The 15,984-nt window shown below is 57.5% G+C and overlaps 1 protein-coding gene across 7 annotated transcripts; it reads right to left on the bottom strand.

The window, feature by feature from the left end:
• Nucleotides 1-1,245: 1,245 nt before the first annotated feature.
• On the bottom strand, nucleotides 1,246-12,593 carry NYAP1 (neuronal tyrosine phosphorylated phosphoinositide-3-kinase adaptor 1). Of its 7 annotated transcripts, none has more exons than XM_016957890.4 (7): nucleotides 12,047-12,215; nucleotides 10,656-10,807; nucleotides 8,850-9,211; nucleotides 6,359-7,873; nucleotides 5,296-5,511; nucleotides 4,930-5,039; nucleotides 1,246-2,404 (listed from the first exon to the last, which is right to left on the bottom strand). In XM_016957890.4, the coding sequence occupies exons 2-7, from the start codon at nucleotides 10,721-10,723 to the stop codon at nucleotides 2,147-2,149; spliced, it is 2,529 nt and encodes an 842-aa protein (XP_016813379.1). In that variant the 5' UTR covers nucleotides 10,724-10,807; nucleotides 12,047-12,215; the 3' UTR covers nucleotides 1,246-2,146. The 7 variants fall into 7 exon arrangements, with proteins under 7 accessions (XP_016813379.1, XP_519261.3, XP_016813381.1 ...); XM_519261.8 differs by having other exon boundaries at nucleotides 5,296-5,508; nucleotides 12,047-12,213; XM_016957892.3 differs by lacking the exon at nucleotides 12,047-12,215 and adding an exon at nucleotides 11,316-12,027.
• Nucleotides 12,594-15,984: the final 3,391 nt, after the last annotated feature.

Raw genomic sequence — 15,984 nt, 5'->3', positions numbered from 1 at the left:
CCTCCCGGGTTCTGGCGATTCTCCTGCCTCAGCCTCCCGAGTAGCTGGGATTACAGGCATGCACCACCAAGCCCAGCTAATTTTTTTGTATTTTTTAGTAGAGACGGGGTTTCTCCATGTTGGTCAGGCTGGTCTCGAACTCCCAACCTCAGGTGATCTGTCCCATGGCTGGACCTCTTAATGCCATCACCATCATTTAAACATACTTCCTACCTCCCCCTGCCCCCATCTCCTACTGTTCCATAGACAATCAAAACCATGACCGTGACCTTGGGAGTTTGCCTCTTCCCCTCCCCAAACTTCACCTGTCCTTTTTTTTTTTTTTTTTTTTTTGAGACAGGATCGCATTCTGTTGCCCAAGCTGGAGTGCAGTGGCATGATCTCTGCTCACTGCAGCCTCTGCCTTCTAGGTTCCAGCCATCCTCCCACCTCAGCTTCCTGAGTATCTGGGACTAAAGGCGCATGCCTTCACACCTGGCTAATTTTTGTATTTTTTGTAGAGACGGGGTTTCTCTATGTTGCCCAGACTAGCTTACCTGTCCTTTTAGGGTAACTTTGCAGGAAGCCTTCTTAGATGATTCCAGCCCTGTACCCCCTCTTTTTTCTTTTTTTTCATTGTTGTTGTTGAGACAGAGTCTCACTCTGTCGCCCAGGCTGGAGTGCAGTGGCATGATCTCAGCTCACTGCAACCTCCACTTCCTGAGTTCAAGTGATTCTCCTGCCTCAGCCTCCCAAGTAGCTGGGATATATCGCCACCACACCCGGCTAATTTTTGTATTTTTTTTTTCAGTAGAGATAAGGTTTTACCATGTTGGTCAGGCTGGTCTTGGACTCCTAACCTCAGGTGATCTGCCCATCTCGACCTCCCAAAGTGCTGGAATTACAGGTGTGAGCCACCACGCTTGGCCCTGTCCCCCCTCTCTTACTCCTTCAACAGTTTATTGTCATCTCAGTGGAGGTCATCTGAGTAGATCACAAGGTACTTGAAGGCAAGCTTCATGCCCAAATATTCCTTCTGCATCAGTGCAATGCCAAGAACACATTCTGTGCACAAAAAAAATGCTAATGGAGTCATGGCCCAGTGCATTCCCAAAGACTTACCTGGAACTCCACCTCGCCCTGTGACTTGGCCACAGCTACTCACCCCTCCCCGCACAACCTTCAACTCCCACCAACCAGGGGCAAGATGGGAAAAGGAGCAAGTGTAAGAATAGCAGAGCACGCTGTGAAACAGAAGAAGCCAGCTTTAGGATCATGAGTCTTTTAATATATTATTCTGAAAAGAAAGGAATTAAAAAAAAGTTCCTGACATCTCTTCTGTTTTGTTTTTTAATTTAAATAAATACCCTGCCCACCCCCCCAACCCGCTAAAATTTCCCTCCTCCTCCCCCATCATCCCGCCCATCCCTGGCACTAGACCCTCACCCCAGAACTAAATAAGATGCCTGATTCAGAGCAGGCCACACTGACTACCAAATTCTGGCAAATTGTAAATACTGTGAATTGTCTTGGGCCCTCTGCTTCCCTGGGCCCCTTCTTCTCTCGGTCCACTCCCCATGCAGACCCCTCCTTGGCTGTGGGGTGGCATGGACGGCGGGGCCTTTAGGCATTGGCATTGGGGAGAGTGCAAACTTGGCCCTGATTCGCCACTCCTAGCTCAGGAGTAGGTCAGAAAGGCCCAGAATCGCCCTCCAGACTGAAATAAATAACAAAATAAATACCCCCTCCCCAACTCCCGGCTCTCTAGAAAAGAGCTCCTCCATCTGGCACTCTAGTCCCTCTCTTTCAGCTCACCCACCCCCCTCTTCCTCCCATCCCTTCCTTCCTCCCTTCCCCATGCTGACCTCTGGCTTGGTTCAGGAGGAGGGGTGTACAGCGCCCAGCGGGAAGAACAGCCAGAGCGACTCTCGCCCCAACCTCAAGCAAACCCTCCTCCTCCTCCAAGTTTCTCAGCAGCGCTGTTGGCATCCTAAGCCCAATGGGCCTGGCAGACTCTCCCCATCCCGGGGGGTAGGTTGGAGGGCAGGGGTTCTCCCTGGCACTCTCCCACGTAGTCCTTCAATGTCTCTCAAGGCGAGGCTCCCGGGAGAGCCAGGCGTGCCCGCCCCCTCCCCAGTCCAGGCGCCCCGGTACCCCCCCGCCCGCCTCAGATGGCGGTGTCCCAGAGGACCGTGTGCTGCCGGCGGCAGGGCGGGGTGCCGGACTTGCGGGGCTCGGGCCCCCGCCGCCAGCTGGGGAGGATGGGCATGCTCTCCTGCTTGCAGAGGCCTCGGTCCGGGCGGTGGCGCGCCTTGATCTCCTTGCACACGCAGCGCTTGCGCTCAATCACCTCCAGCAGCTTCCCGTCACGCTCGCGGGCCGGCTGGGGCGGCAGGGGCAGAGGCAGCGGCAGCGCGGGGTGGGGCTGTGCCGCGGGCGGGGGAGAAAGGAAAACGCGGGTAGGGTCGGGGACCTCAGCATGACCGGACGGGTCCGCACTGCCGAGACCCACGTCTCCCCGCAGAAGCAAGTCCTTGCTTGCCCCCTACGGCCTCTGCTGGCTCCCTCTGGCTGTGGGGCCCATGGGGGCCAAAATCCAACTTGCGCAGCTTTGGCCCAGCCACTCCCTAGTCTTCCTAGACAGATGCATTTTTTAAGTTGGTCCCCCTAGAAGAGATCCCCCCTTTTTTTCTTTCTTTTGTGTTTTTGAGACAGGGTCTGGCTCTGTTGCCCAGGCCAGAGTGCAGTGGTGCAATCATAGCTCACTGCAGCCTCGACCTCCTGGGCTCAAGCAATCCTCCAGTGTCAGCCTCCCTCCCAAGTAGCTGGGACTACAGGCATGTACCACTACACCAGCTAATTGTTAAAAAATTAAATTAAAGTTTATTTTTGTATTTATGGGATCTTGCTTTGTTGCCAAGCCTGGTCTTGAACTCCTGGCCTCAAGGGATCCTCTCATCTTGGCCTCCCAAAGCTCTGGGATCACAGGTATCAACTACCGTGTCCAGCTGGGGCAAGGGTAGACAAGGTCCCTCCCTTCCTCCTTTCCTCCCTTTCTTTCTTTCTTTCTCTTTTCTTTCTTGCTTGCTTTCTTTCTCTCTTTCTCTCTTTCTTCCTTCTTTCTCTCACTCTCTCTTTTTCTTTCTTTTGACAGGTTCTCCCTCTGCCACCCAGGCTGGAGTGCAGTGGAACGACCATGGCTCACTGCAACCTCCACCTCCCAGGCTCAAGTGATTCTCCTGCCTCAGCCTTCAGAGTTGCTGGAACCACAGGCATGCACCAGCATGTCTGGATAATTTTTAAATTTTTTGTAAAGACAGGTTCTCCCTATGTCGCCCAGGCTGGTACAGAATTCCTAGGCTCAACCACTTCTCTTGGCTCGGCCTCCCAAAGTACTAGGATTATAGGCGTAAGCTACCATGCTTGACCTCTTTATTTTTATTTCTTTTGAGACACGGTCTTGCCCTTACACCCAGGATAGAGTGCTGTGGTGGGATCGTAGTTCATTGCAACCTCAGCCTCCTGGGTTCAAGCGATCCTCCCGTCTCTGCCTCCTACAGTTCTGGGATTGCAGGCACAAGACATGGTGCCCAGTGGGGAGGTCTTTTTCCTAAATCGCGCAAAGGTGCGCTGTTGGCTAGTGGTGGCCCTGACTGATCGCCAAGCTGGGCCCTACCTTGCTGCCCATCTTAAGCAAACCCTCAAACCCTTCCCAGATCCTCTCCCAACCCCCTCACTCTCATTCCTGGGTTCCCGCTGTCTGTGCTGGCTCAGGCCCCAGTCTGCCTGGCCCCCTTTTTTTTTTTTTTGAGACAGAGTCTAACTCTGTCGCCCAGGCTGGAGTGCAGTGGCATGATCTTGGCTCACTGCAGCCTCCGTCTCCCGGGTTCAAGCAATTCTCCTGCCTCAGCCTCCCGAGTAGCTGGGATTACGGGTGCCTGCCCCAATGTCCAGCTAATTTCTGTGGGGTTTTTGTTTTTTGTTTTTTGGGTTTTTTTGAGACAAAGTCTCTCTCTGTTGCCCAGGCCACTGGAGTGCAGTGGTGCGATCTTGGCTTACTGCAACCTCCGTCTCCCGGGTTCAAGCGATTCTTATGCCTCTGCCTCCCGAGTAGCTGGGACTACAGGCGTGCGCTACCACGCCCGGCTAATTTTTGTATTTTTAGTACAGATGGGATTTCACTATGTTGGTCAGGCTAGTCTTGAACTCCTGACCTTGTGATACACTCGCCTCAGCCTCCCAAACTGCTGGGATTACAGGCATGAGCCACCGCACCTGGCCCTAATTTTTGTATTTCTAGTAGAGACAGGGTTTCACCACATTGGCCAGGCTGGTCTCGAACTCCTGACCTCAAGTGATCTGCCCGCCTCGGCCTCCCAAAGTGCTGTGATTACAGGCGTAAGCCACCGCACCCTGCCTGGCCCCTTTCTTCCTTTTTTTTTTTCTTCTAAGACAGGGTCTCACTCTGTGGCTCAGACTGGAATGCAGTAGCGTGATCATGGCTCAATGCAACCTCCACCTCCCAGGGTAAAGCCATCTTCCTACCTCAACCTCCAGAGTAGCTGGGAATTCAGGCTTGCGACGGCACACCTGACTACATTTTGCATTTTTTATAGAGATGGGATCTCACTATGTGGTCCAGGCTGGTCTCGACCTCCTGGGCTCAAGCAATCTACCTGCCTTGGCTTCTGAAAGCATTGGGATTACAGGTGTGAGCCACTGCAACTAGCCTTCTTTAAAAAAAAAGAAAAAATAGAGACAGGGTCTCACTATGTTGCTCAAGCTAATGAACTTCTGGCCTCAAGTGACCCTCCCGCCTTGGCCTCCCAAAGTGCTGGGATTACAGGCATGAGCCACTGTGCCCAGCCCTGGCCCGTTTATTGCTTTTCTTTGCATATTCAAGCCTTCTCCACCTGCTCCTTCACAAATAAAAGAAAAACCAAGCCTCACCTGGCTCAGGGCATCCCTGGGCTGGCTGCAGGGCCGGGGTGTGTGGAGCACGACCTGCCGGACTCCGGAGGTGGAGGCCGAGCGCCCCAGGCGGTAGCCTCCCGTGAAGTCTGAGGTGGAAGAAGGAGGAGTGAGGAGTGCAGGGTCCTCAGGTACCCCTCCCCTAGTTCCCAGTCCCCTGCCCTTGAATGGTCCAGGCTGCCCCTGCCTCATCAGAAGGGAAAAGGGGGTGGAGATGTGGTATGAGGATTTAGGGCCCTAGGCACGGACGTGAACAGGTGAGAGGAAGTCAGGACAGGTGCGGCTAGACCCCGGGAGATCCCCCAGCCAGCCCTGCTGTGCACAGGTGTGTGCAGGCCGCGTCACCTCCATTGCGGTGGCAGGCTGGGAAGGTCTGGCAGGGAATGGGCAGCGCGGTGCGGCTCCCTCCTCGGTCTCCATGGTGGATCCTGGCCAGCAGGCCCTCTGCCCCCTGGCTCCTCACTGGGATCCCCGATGTCCCAGGGCCCCTGTCCTCACGCTCCACCTTGCCTGGACCCTCGGCACTGCCATTCCAGGCCCGGGCACCGTCCTCAACCTCTGCTGGGATGACAAGGAGAGCTGTGTGCCTGCATGTTGGAGGCGTCATTCTGTCCCTCTGGCCACACATGCTGCAGTATGGGTGGACCAGGAGACACAACTGCCCCTTTTGCAAGTAACGGCTGGGATGGGGCTCCTTCACACTCCCCCAACATACATACAAACACACACACACCCCTTCCTTTCCACCCATTGGTACCATCTCCTGGGGCTGAGAATCATGTCTATGTGCTGCATCCAAACCCTTTTCCCTGGTCAGAGGGGCCTCCCCAACCGCAGCTTTAGCTTCCAAGCCCCTCCATCTCCAGATAGGGCGAGAATGACCATCCCCCTGGGATCAAGACCTGTAGGGGGAGAATCCCAATTCCTGAGCCCAGAAGGGGGAGCGCTGGGGGGAAGGGCTGCCTGTGAACTAAGCTCATCTCTGAGAGGAGGCCTGGCAGAGCATTGCGTTGCCAGGCAACGGTAGGGGCCTCCCTCTCCTCTCCCTCCTGTCTGGATGGGTTGCCATGGTAACAGCTGGGAGGCAGCTGTGTTTAGTTCCTGGTGCGCACACTCACAAGCACACACCCCTGCAGCCCCGGGAAGGGAGGGGCAGGGAGCAGAGCAGGACAGGGCCAGATTTGACCCCCTTCGCCTCCCAGACCTTCCTGCCCCTCCAGCGCACACTGGGGGACCCCGGCCTTTCTGTCTATCGCCCACCCCCACCTCTCTGGTCTCCTAGAAAACATCCCAGACTCAAGGCTGTGACTTCCAAATAACCCCTCCAACACCTCCCCCAAACCATCGCAGGCATCCCCAGCTGCCCCCCACCCCTGATGCCAGCCCCCACTCCCCAACCCTCACTCACTGTCCAACTCCTTTGCTTTTCTCCCTCCATAGAGGACCTTCCTCTGCAGGGCCCAGCCTGCCCCAAATGTCGCGGAGCCCATCTCCTCTTCTTCCTCCTCTGGTGTCCCTGCGCTGGCGATGACGTGGGCACAGGAGATGCTGGCAAAAGCACCCCCATCGGTCCCTTGCTCCTGCAGCTGGATCTTGACCATGGGGGATGGGGCCCCCACACCACAGCCCTTATTCAGCACCCCCCCAGCCTTGAGGCTCTCATAGGCAGGGGGTCTCTTGAGCCCAGCTGCTGTGGCTGGGTAGGTCCACAGCGGGGTCAGGGGGCCTACAGTTGGGTCCGGAAGGCTGTGGGGGGAGGCCAGGCAGCCGCGGTGGTGGAGGACCCCAGCTGCCGCGCCCATGGCCCCACCGTGGGGGCTGGTCTTCCCTGGCACAGGGGGCCTCGAGCTGGTACACAGCATCCCATGGAGGACCGAGATCTCCTTCTCCGTCTTTGGCTCCCCAGCACCCAGTGGTGGACCAGCTGGCAGGACAGAGTGCGTGGTCACCTTGACCGCCGAGTACACCATGGTGTAAGACACGGCCTTGTCCTTGGGGGGGCCGGGGAGCAAGGCGGCCGGGGCAGGGGGGGCTGCCGGCGCCCCCGCCGCCTTAGGGCAGATCATGCTGTGGGAGTTGGGGAGCTCCCGCTCCCCCCGGGGCTGGCCAGAGCCCTGGGGTGGCAATGGTGTCGAGTGGCTCCGGGCCCGGCCCGATGGTCCCAGCAGCAGCAGGTTGGCAGCAGGAGGTGGAGGCGGTGGGGGAGGCGTCTCCCGCTCCCGTGCAGGCACTTGGGGAGCTGGGGTGGAGCCGGCTGGCTCCTTGGAGTGGCAGAGGACAGGTAGCCTTGAGACCCCATCGCCAGGGGTTCGGGAAGCAGACTTGGCTTGGGGGAAGGCCAGGAGTGGAGGCCGGTGCTGAAGGAGGTTGGGGAAGGGCGGGGGGATTTCACAAGGAGTGGTCTTGGTGGGCGTCCCGTCCCTCCGGCTCGGGAGGGCTGAAGCTGGGCGGCGGTGGGCATGGGGCGGAAGGGCGTGAGGCTGTTGTGGCGGGGATGTTGCCGTCAATGGTGGAGGGCCATTGGCCCGGCCTTCCCCAGCCTCTTCCGGCAGCGGGTACTTCATCTCTTCATAGATGGCCTCACTCTCTTCAGAGTCCGAGTCGGCGCCCGCTGGAGGGGTCGGGCCCCCACCCCCAAGAGGGGGCCCAGCCAGGCCTCCTCCACTTCGTCCTCCTCCCCTAAAGACGTCCCCCACCATCTCAATGTACACAGGCTCTTCCTGGGCACCCACATCAGGGTCCCCAGCTACTCGGGACCCCCTAGTGAGGCGCTGAAGAGGCAGGTTCCCCCCTCGAGGAGAGGGGCCTGGGGGGCAGGACTCCTCGAAGGAGACAGAGAGCTGGGTGTTAGGGCTTCGCCTGGGCTTCTGCGGAGGAACCTTCCGGCTGGACTCTCGGCCCTCTGGGGTTGGCTTCTGTGAGCCTGGACAGGACAAGAAAGAGAAAAATAAACCAGGCTTTTAATGAGGGGAGCAAGTGGGAAGAGCCCATTCTGATCCCTTGACTCTTCTGCAAGGACATATCTGCCTCTTCCTTTTCCCCACATTCCTCAACTTACAGCCCCAGGAGGTTTCTTCATTTCTTTTTTATTTTTTAATAGAGATGGGTCTTGCCATGTTGCCCAGACTGGTCCCAAATTCCTGGGCTCAAGGGATCCTCCTGCCTCGGCCTCCTAAAGCGCTAGGATTCCAGGCATCAGCCACCATGCCCAGCTGTAGGTTCCTTTTCTACTAGTCAGCCCTTGGTCTTTTTAAAACGTCAATTAATTGGCCAAGCACAGTGGCTCACGCCTGTAATCCCAGCACTTTGGGAGGCCGAGGTGGGTGGATCACCTGAGGCCAGCAAGCCTGGCCTTGTCAGCCTGGCCAACAAGACGAAACCCTGTCTCTACTAAAAATACAAAAAATTAGCCGGGCATGGTGACGGACGCCTGTAATCCCAGCTACCTGGGAGGCTGAGGCAGGAGAACTGCTTGAACCTGGGAGGCGGAGGATGCAGTGAGCTGAGATCGCACCACTGCACTCCTGCCTGGGCAACAGAGCGAGACTCTGTCTCAAAAAAAAAAAAAAAAAAAAGTGCTGAGATTACGGGCGTGAGCCACGGGGCTTGTCCCACAGCCCTCAGTCTTTCTAACGTATTCTCCAGAATCCGCAGCTCCTACCTTCATTGTCCCTCTGAGGCCACCACCCCTTTCTCAAGAACTTTTCAGGGAGTGTCCCCTGCCCTTGAATGGTTCATCTCAGGCCCATCCAAAAGGACCCCCCCAATTCCTTTGAGAATGGAATCTTCCACTTCCTTGGTTCTTCCCTGAATGAACCCTCCCGGCAAGCCTCCCCGGGCCTGGAATAGATCCTCCCAGCTCCCAGCTCCACCCCAGGGAGAGATAGGGGGTATCTCACCTGCTTTCTTGCTGGGGGGCGTCTCTGCCCCCGACCCAGGCCCCACCATGCTGAGCTTGGTGCTGGGGTGTCTCCGGGGCTTGGCAGGGGGTCTTCGGGTGCTGCTGTCCTCTGTGAGGCCCCCACCGGCCCCGCCAGGGCCACCCCCGACACTGTCCATGCTGCCCACCGAGTGGCAGGAGAGGGAGCGTGGGGCCATGGCGCTGCGGCAGGGGTGCGGGGTGTGCTCCTGGGAGGCGGGCATCGTCATGAAACCCATCCTGAGGGAGCGCCGCAGCGAGGCGATGTCCCGCACGCGGACCCCAGGCCCCTGGCCGGCCGCGGGCCCAGCCGAGCCAGCGGGGGCCACCTCCTTACTGGAGCTGGGGAGAGAAGGCCACGATGGAGTGGAGGAAGGGCCTCGGACCTGGGCATCCCCCTTCTCCACCCCAAGAGGTGTCAGCAACCCTGTGGCTTCCCAGGGAAGAGGACGGGAGCCTGGGTGGGGACAGGGTTGCCAGAAGGTCCAGGGCACCAATGAAGGGGCTTCAGGCAGAATCTCGGGCTTTAAAAACACAAGGCAGTTGGGGGCAGGGATGAGAAGAGGGGTGAGTATGCCTGCAGGGGAGCATCCCTGGGGCTGGCGGATCCCAGCCTGGGCACCTGTGTGGACAGCCTTGTGCAGAGGTAGAGATACAAACCCAGGTAACACAGACGGACACGCCTGCCCCCCACAGCTCCTTGGCCCCTCTCACTCTCACAGTGGCCCACACCTGGCCTCTGGTTACCCCTCCTGCCCAGCCACTGTGACCTCTACCCCCACGGCACACCTCCTCTCCCAGATGCAGGATGTGCCCCTCCAGGACCAGAGCAGCCTCCCTCCCCGGCCCATCCTTCTTCCTCCCTCTCCCCTGGTGCTGTTCTCTCTCTGTCAGCCTCCCCGGCTCACCCCCATTCCATTCCACTGTCCCTGAGCTTCTGTCTGAGTGGAGGGTGGCAGAGGGTTGGGGGGGCGGCTGGCAGGGAAGAGAGGAGAGCTGTGTGGGGTGGGCACTCATTAAGGCCCTGTCTCCTAGCCCTTCATTAGGGAGAGATCGCTGCAGCGATCACTCTGATTAATCTAATTAACAACAAGAATTAAACTCCACAGTTGCGAGGAAGGAAAAGGGAGGTGGCTGTGAGTCAGGCTCCAAGTGGCTGTGAAGTCAATGGGAGAGAAGAGGAGAAGGAGAGAAGGATGGGAGAGGCCAGGCCCCAGGTCCCTGGAAGGGCAAGCGGGGAGGCAGACAGGGATTGCAGGGGTCTGGGGGTCGTCCCCTGCCCTGGCTCTTTGGCAAGGCCCAGCCTGCATGTCTGCCCACCACACACACAACCCCATCACTTGACCACTCACCTCCCCCAGCAGGGAAAACTGGGAGGAGGCCAAGTGGATGTTCTCTGATGCCCCTGAAATGACCCCTTCCCTAGACCCTGGGAGAGAGGCGGGGCCTGCCCCTTCCAAGGTCAGGTGACAGGAGAGCCCGCAGCCAGCCCCAAATTTGCAGAAAGGAGAAGGGCTACAGGCCAGAGGTGAGTCAGGAAGGAGTGACTCGGGCCTCTGGGGATGGGGAACAACCAAAGGGGTGCTCCTAGGCTGTAAACCCCCCCACAGGAGGGCAGGAGTTGGGCCAGGACAGTCTGTGTGCAATCCTGGCCATTCCGTACTGACTCTGAGATCAGAGAGCTCACTCATGACAAGGCTGCCAGGCCCCCGAGAAGGGCTGTGGCCCAGTGAGGGGGCAGGCAGAGGTGCGGAAGGGAAGGGAGCAGTCTGGGGCGCAGCCTTACCTCCTCTTGGCCTCCTCTTCCTTGTGCTGCCTCCACTCCAGCTTGGTTTTTCGGTAGAGGAGGTTCATCTCGTGGGGCAGGAGGTGGGGGCTGGGGGGCCCTGCTCAGTGCCACCAGGCCCGGGGGGCGGCCCTCCCTGGGTCCCGGATCCACTGGCGGGCGGGGTGGGTGAGAACGGAAAAAAAAGAAAGGTGGGATGGGTGGGGGCCAGGGATGAATGAAAGAGAGAAAAAGGAGAAGAGACATGACTCGGGTCCTCAGAGAGGAAAACACAGACAGAAAACCCAACACAGCTTCGAGGACCCACAGACAAGACAGACACAGACCCCGACAAAGGTGTTCAGAGCCCCAAATACACACTCTGGAGAGACCAGGTCAACACAGATTCCCTTCTTGTGTAAAGACATCCCGATCCACCACCCATACAGGCCCCACAAACGGACTGCAACCCCTCAGCTACACAAGTACACATTCAGACACACAAACCACGGAGCCACCGACCCACATCTACAGACAGAGGACCAGACACAGAGATTGGCATAGGTAAACAGAAACCTAGGGACAGACAGGCACACAGACATAAACACCCACAGACACACCCACAGACACACACACAGACCTCCAGACACACACAAATCTGCTACACAGAACTGGACACACCTACAGGCAGAGTTATGCCCAGGGCCTACTTGCGTACATTGCACCCCACTGGGAAAAGGGGAGATGGTCAGACTCTCCCCCCTATCTTGGGCTGTAGGGGGATCTCATGAGGGCAGGGTGGGGACGCTGAAGGAAGGATGGGAGACACCCTGAGTTGGGTATCTAAAATACCACCCATCCATCTATCTCCACTGCCTGCCTTCCCCCACTTCCAGTCCTTCCCCGGGCCTGGGCCTTGGTCCACCCCGATTCCGGCTCCCTGGCCCTTTAGCAATGGTTTGGTCTCTGCCTCCCTCCCTCGCTGATGGCCCCAATCACCTTCTTCTTCCTCCAGGATTTGGGAGGCCCCCTGGTTTTCCTCTTCCAGTCCCCGCCCCTCAATCCCACCCGGGGGGCTCCAGTCTGGCCCCATTGCTACCTTCTGGGCTGCGGCCTCCATACCTGCTCCGGTTTTCCTTCCCCCAAACCCACACTCTTCTTTTCGCCTTCAGCCTCACTTCTCCTCCCAGGCGCCCCTCCTTACAGCCGTCCTCCCCCTTCCCCTGTTCCAAACCTGGCCTGCTTCATCCCCCTTCTCCATCCAAGGGCCCCAGGTTCCTGGCACCCCTCCCCTTCCCCTTGTCCTGCTACCCTGGGCTTCTCTGCCTTTCGCTCCGCCAATCCTCCCTGTCCCTTGTCCCCCCACCCCAACCTTCCTGCACCAAGCCTCCCCAGTTTCTCCATCACCGTACCTGGCCTGCCGGGCGCCGGCCCCCCCATGCCGGGCTCCGCCCGGAGCAGGAGGAGGGAGGAGGAGAGACAGAGACAGACCGGGGGGAGCGAAGCTGGGCCCTGCCGCAGAGACAGCCCCGCCTCCGGGTCCGCCCCCAGACCCGCCCCCGGCCCCAAACCCACCCTTCCACACCCTCCAAGGACGGAACGGGAGCGGCCGTGCGGCGCGGGGCCGTGGGGCTGGGGCGCGGGGCGGGGGAGCCGCGGAGCCTGCGGGGGCAGATTCGGAGGAAGGTCGTGGGGCTCTGGGGGCCCGGCGCCAGCCCGTCGCGGTCTTGGGGCGTCCGCTCCTCGCCGCCCCTCGCCCCCTGCCCGGCCGGTCGGTGCTGAGTTCGGTCTCCCCGGCCCCGGCGGAGCGGCGTGCGGCGGCGCCCCCCAGCGGCAGCCTGGGGCCCACGCCCCCGCACCGTGTACCCCGTGCACCCCGTGCAACCCGTACGCCCGGCGCGCCCCGGGTCCGCACCCAGCGTCGGTCCGGGGCCGAGGTTGCGGCTGCGTGGCCCGGGGTGCAGTGAGGCGCTGGGGCCGCCAGAGGGTGCCGCTTTCCGGGCCGAGGGGCTCCGAGGGTGGGGAACGGGATGGGCGGCGGCTCAGCCCAGCAGGGGGCGTGCTCCGGCGGCCGCGCCCCCTTTCCCCACCGCCCCCAGGTGCCAGGAGAGCACCTGAGTTGGCTCGCGGGGGAATCGGCCGCCTCCCCCTGCAGCCTCCCGGGGGTGCCCGGATCTCGTTCCACCGTCTGGGCTCAAAGCTATCCGCCCCCGTGGCCCGAGTCCTCCTCTCGTGACCTTTGACTCCCCCGGCGCCGCTCGCAACGACCAGGGTCGACCTGAGTGTGGCCACCGCGGCCACCACCCTGGCACTGTCGGGGGACCGCTACGGGACGTGACCTCGACCTCCCCTTTTCTCATTTATCTTTTCTTTTCTCATTATCTCCCCTAGAAATAACTCCCTCTGAAATCCCTTGGGCGCACAGCTCTGCAGCGGGGGTAAATCAGCTCGAGAAGACCTCGGTTGTACCTTCCACGGGCTGGAAAATGGGCACGGCAAAGATAGGCACGGCCTGATCCCTGGAGCCTGCGAATGCTACTTTCCATGGCAGCGTCCTTGCAGACTTGCTGTGTGGCTTTAGGCAGATCGTGCAACCTCTCTGAGAGACGCTTTAGTCCGGGGATGTCCACTCTTTTGACTTCCCTGGGCCACATTGGAAGAAGAATTTGTCTTGGGCCACACATAAAATACTCTTAACACTGGCCGGGCGCGGTGGCTCACGCCTGTAAATCCCAGCACTTTGTGAGGCCGAGGCTGGTGGATCACCTGACATCAGAAGTTTGAGACCAGCCTGGCCAACGTGGCAAAACCCCGTGTCTACTAAAGATAGAAAAAATAAGCTGGGCATGGTGGCCTGCGCCTGTAATCCCAGCTACTCGGGAGGCCAAGGCAGGAGAATCGCTTGACCTGGAAGGCAGAGGTTGACGTGAGCCCAGATCGGGCCACTGCACTCCAGCCTGGGTGAGAGAGAGAGACTTTGTCCCAGGAAAAAAAAAAAAAAAAAAACGAAAACAAAAACCAAAACTTAGGAGTTTTAAGAAAATTTACCAATTTGTCTTGGGCCACAAGCTGCCCGTGCAGTTGGACAAGCTGGCTTTAGTCCATTCTTTGTTGGAAGGGGAGGGGTAGTAAAATAATACCAAAGTGCCTTGTAAATTGTAAAAGGTCCCACATATTAAAGGCTATTAAGAATGCTCCCAGGGGAGGGAAATATTAAAACACTTAAAACCCATTTCACATTTATACCTTTAGTATGATTAGTTTATATGTATAGGCCGGGAGCAGTGGCTCACGACTGTAATCCCAGCACTTTGGGAGTCTGAGGCATGCAGATCACTTGAGGTCAGGAGTTCAAGACCAGCCTGGCCAACATGATGAGACGCCCATCTCTACTAAAACTACAAAAATTAGCCAGGCGTCGTGGCGGGTGCCTATAATCCTAGCTACTCGGGAGGCTGAGGCAGGAGAATCACAACCTGGGAGGCGGAGGTTCAGTGAGCTGAGATCACGCCACTGCACTCCAGCTTGGGTGACAGAGCAAGACTTCATCTCAAATTAAATTAAAATATAAAAATTTGTATGTATTTACTCAACAAACATTTCTGCAGAGATCAACAATGTGCCAGGGCCTCTAGACTCAGATACCAGTGCCTGAGGCAGAGAAAGAGACTGCCCAAAGATAATTTTTGAATAGTTTGTAGCAAGTCAGCAAGAAGGAAGGAGGGTCTGGGGAAGGAGGGACCAAGGCTGTGTTCTGAATGTTGCTAGAGGAGAAAAGGTTCTGTAAGGGACAGAGGGATGCAGTCTAGAGGGGTAGGGAGCAGGTGGGAGGCTGCTTCCCAGACTTCACTATTTGGGAGGCCCACAGACCTGGGCTATGGCAGCCATTGTTACTATGGCTTAAGGGAGAGAAACAGAAGTGTGGATGCTTCTAACAAAGAGATAAAGAATAAATACATAAAGAGGGTAGGTATTGCATTGTTTTATTTTTACATACCCCTAAAGAGGGGTTAGAGGCCGGGCGAGGTGGCTTATGCCTGTAATCCCAGCACTTTGGGAGGCCGAGGTGGGCGGATCACTTGATATCAGAAGTTCGAGACCAGCCTCGCCAACACGGGGAAACCCCGTCTCTAGTAGAAATACAAAAAATTAGCCGGGCATGGTGGCGGGTGCCTGTAGTCCCAGCTACAGGCTGAGGCAGGAGAATGGCGTGAACCCGGGAGGTGGAGCTTGCAGTGAGCCGAGATAGAGCCACTGCACTCCAGCCTGGGCGACAAAGCAAGACTCCGTCTCAAAAAAAAAAAAAAAAAAAAAAAAAAGAGGGGTTAGAAATTTCGCTGAGGCCAGGCACCATGGCTCACGCCTGTAATGTCAGCTCTTTGGGAGGCCCAGGTGGGAGTATCATTTGAGGCCAGGAATTCGAGACCAGCCTGGGCAACATAGTAATACCCTGTCTCTACGAAAACTAAAAAATTAGCCAGGTATGGTGGTATACACCTGTGGTCCCAGCTACTAGGGAGGCAGAAGCAGGAGGATCACTTGAGGCCGGGAGTTCAAGACCACCCTGGGCAACATTGCAAGATCCCCATCTCTACCAAAAAAAAAAAAATTTTTTTAAAGAAATTTAGCCAGGCGTAGTAGTGTGTGTCTGTGGTCCCAGCTACTTGGGAGGCTGAGGCAGGAGCATGGCTTGAGCCCAGGAGTTCCAGGCTGTGGTGAGCTATGATCGCACCACTGCACTCCATCCTGGGCAACAGAGAGAGAGAGAGACCCTGTCTCTAAAAAAAAAGGCGGGGGCAGGTTGGGGGAAAGGGGAATAGTATAACATCTAGGATTTGATTTCAAATAGTCCAGCAAAATACAGCTGGCCCCCACACAATGTCATTTCATTGAATGTCATTTCATTATAACATTGATGATTTTCTAAAAATTGATTTTGGGCTGGGACCACCATCTGTGTGGAGTTTGCATGGTCTCCCCATGTCTGCATGGCATGTTTGAAAATTTTCATAATAATAATCCACTTTTTTTTTTTTTTTGAGACATGGTCTCACTCTGTTGCCCAGGCTGGAGTGCAGTGGCACAATCTTGGCTCACTGCATCCTCAACCTCCTGGGCTCAAGAGATCCTCCTGCCTCACAGCCTCCTGAGTAGCTGGGACTACAGGTATACATCACCACACTCAGTTTTTTGTTTTTTTTTTTTAAGATGGAGTCTCACTCTGTCGCCAGGCTGGAGTGCAGTGGCGTGATCTCGACTCACTGCAACCTCCGCCTCCCAGGTTGAAGTGATTCTCCTGCCTCAGCCTCCCAAGTAGCTGGGACTACAGGTGCCCGCCACCACACCTGGC

Source organism: Pan troglodytes, chromosome 6, assembly GCF_028858775.2.
Source record: "Pan troglodytes isolate AG18354 chromosome 6, NHGRI_mPanTro3-v2.0_pri, whole genome shotgun sequence".
Taxonomy (NCBI): domain Eukaryota; kingdom Metazoa; phylum Chordata; class Mammalia; order Primates; family Hominidae; genus Pan; species Pan troglodytes.
This window is presented reverse-complemented; position numbering and strand designations above follow the sequence as displayed.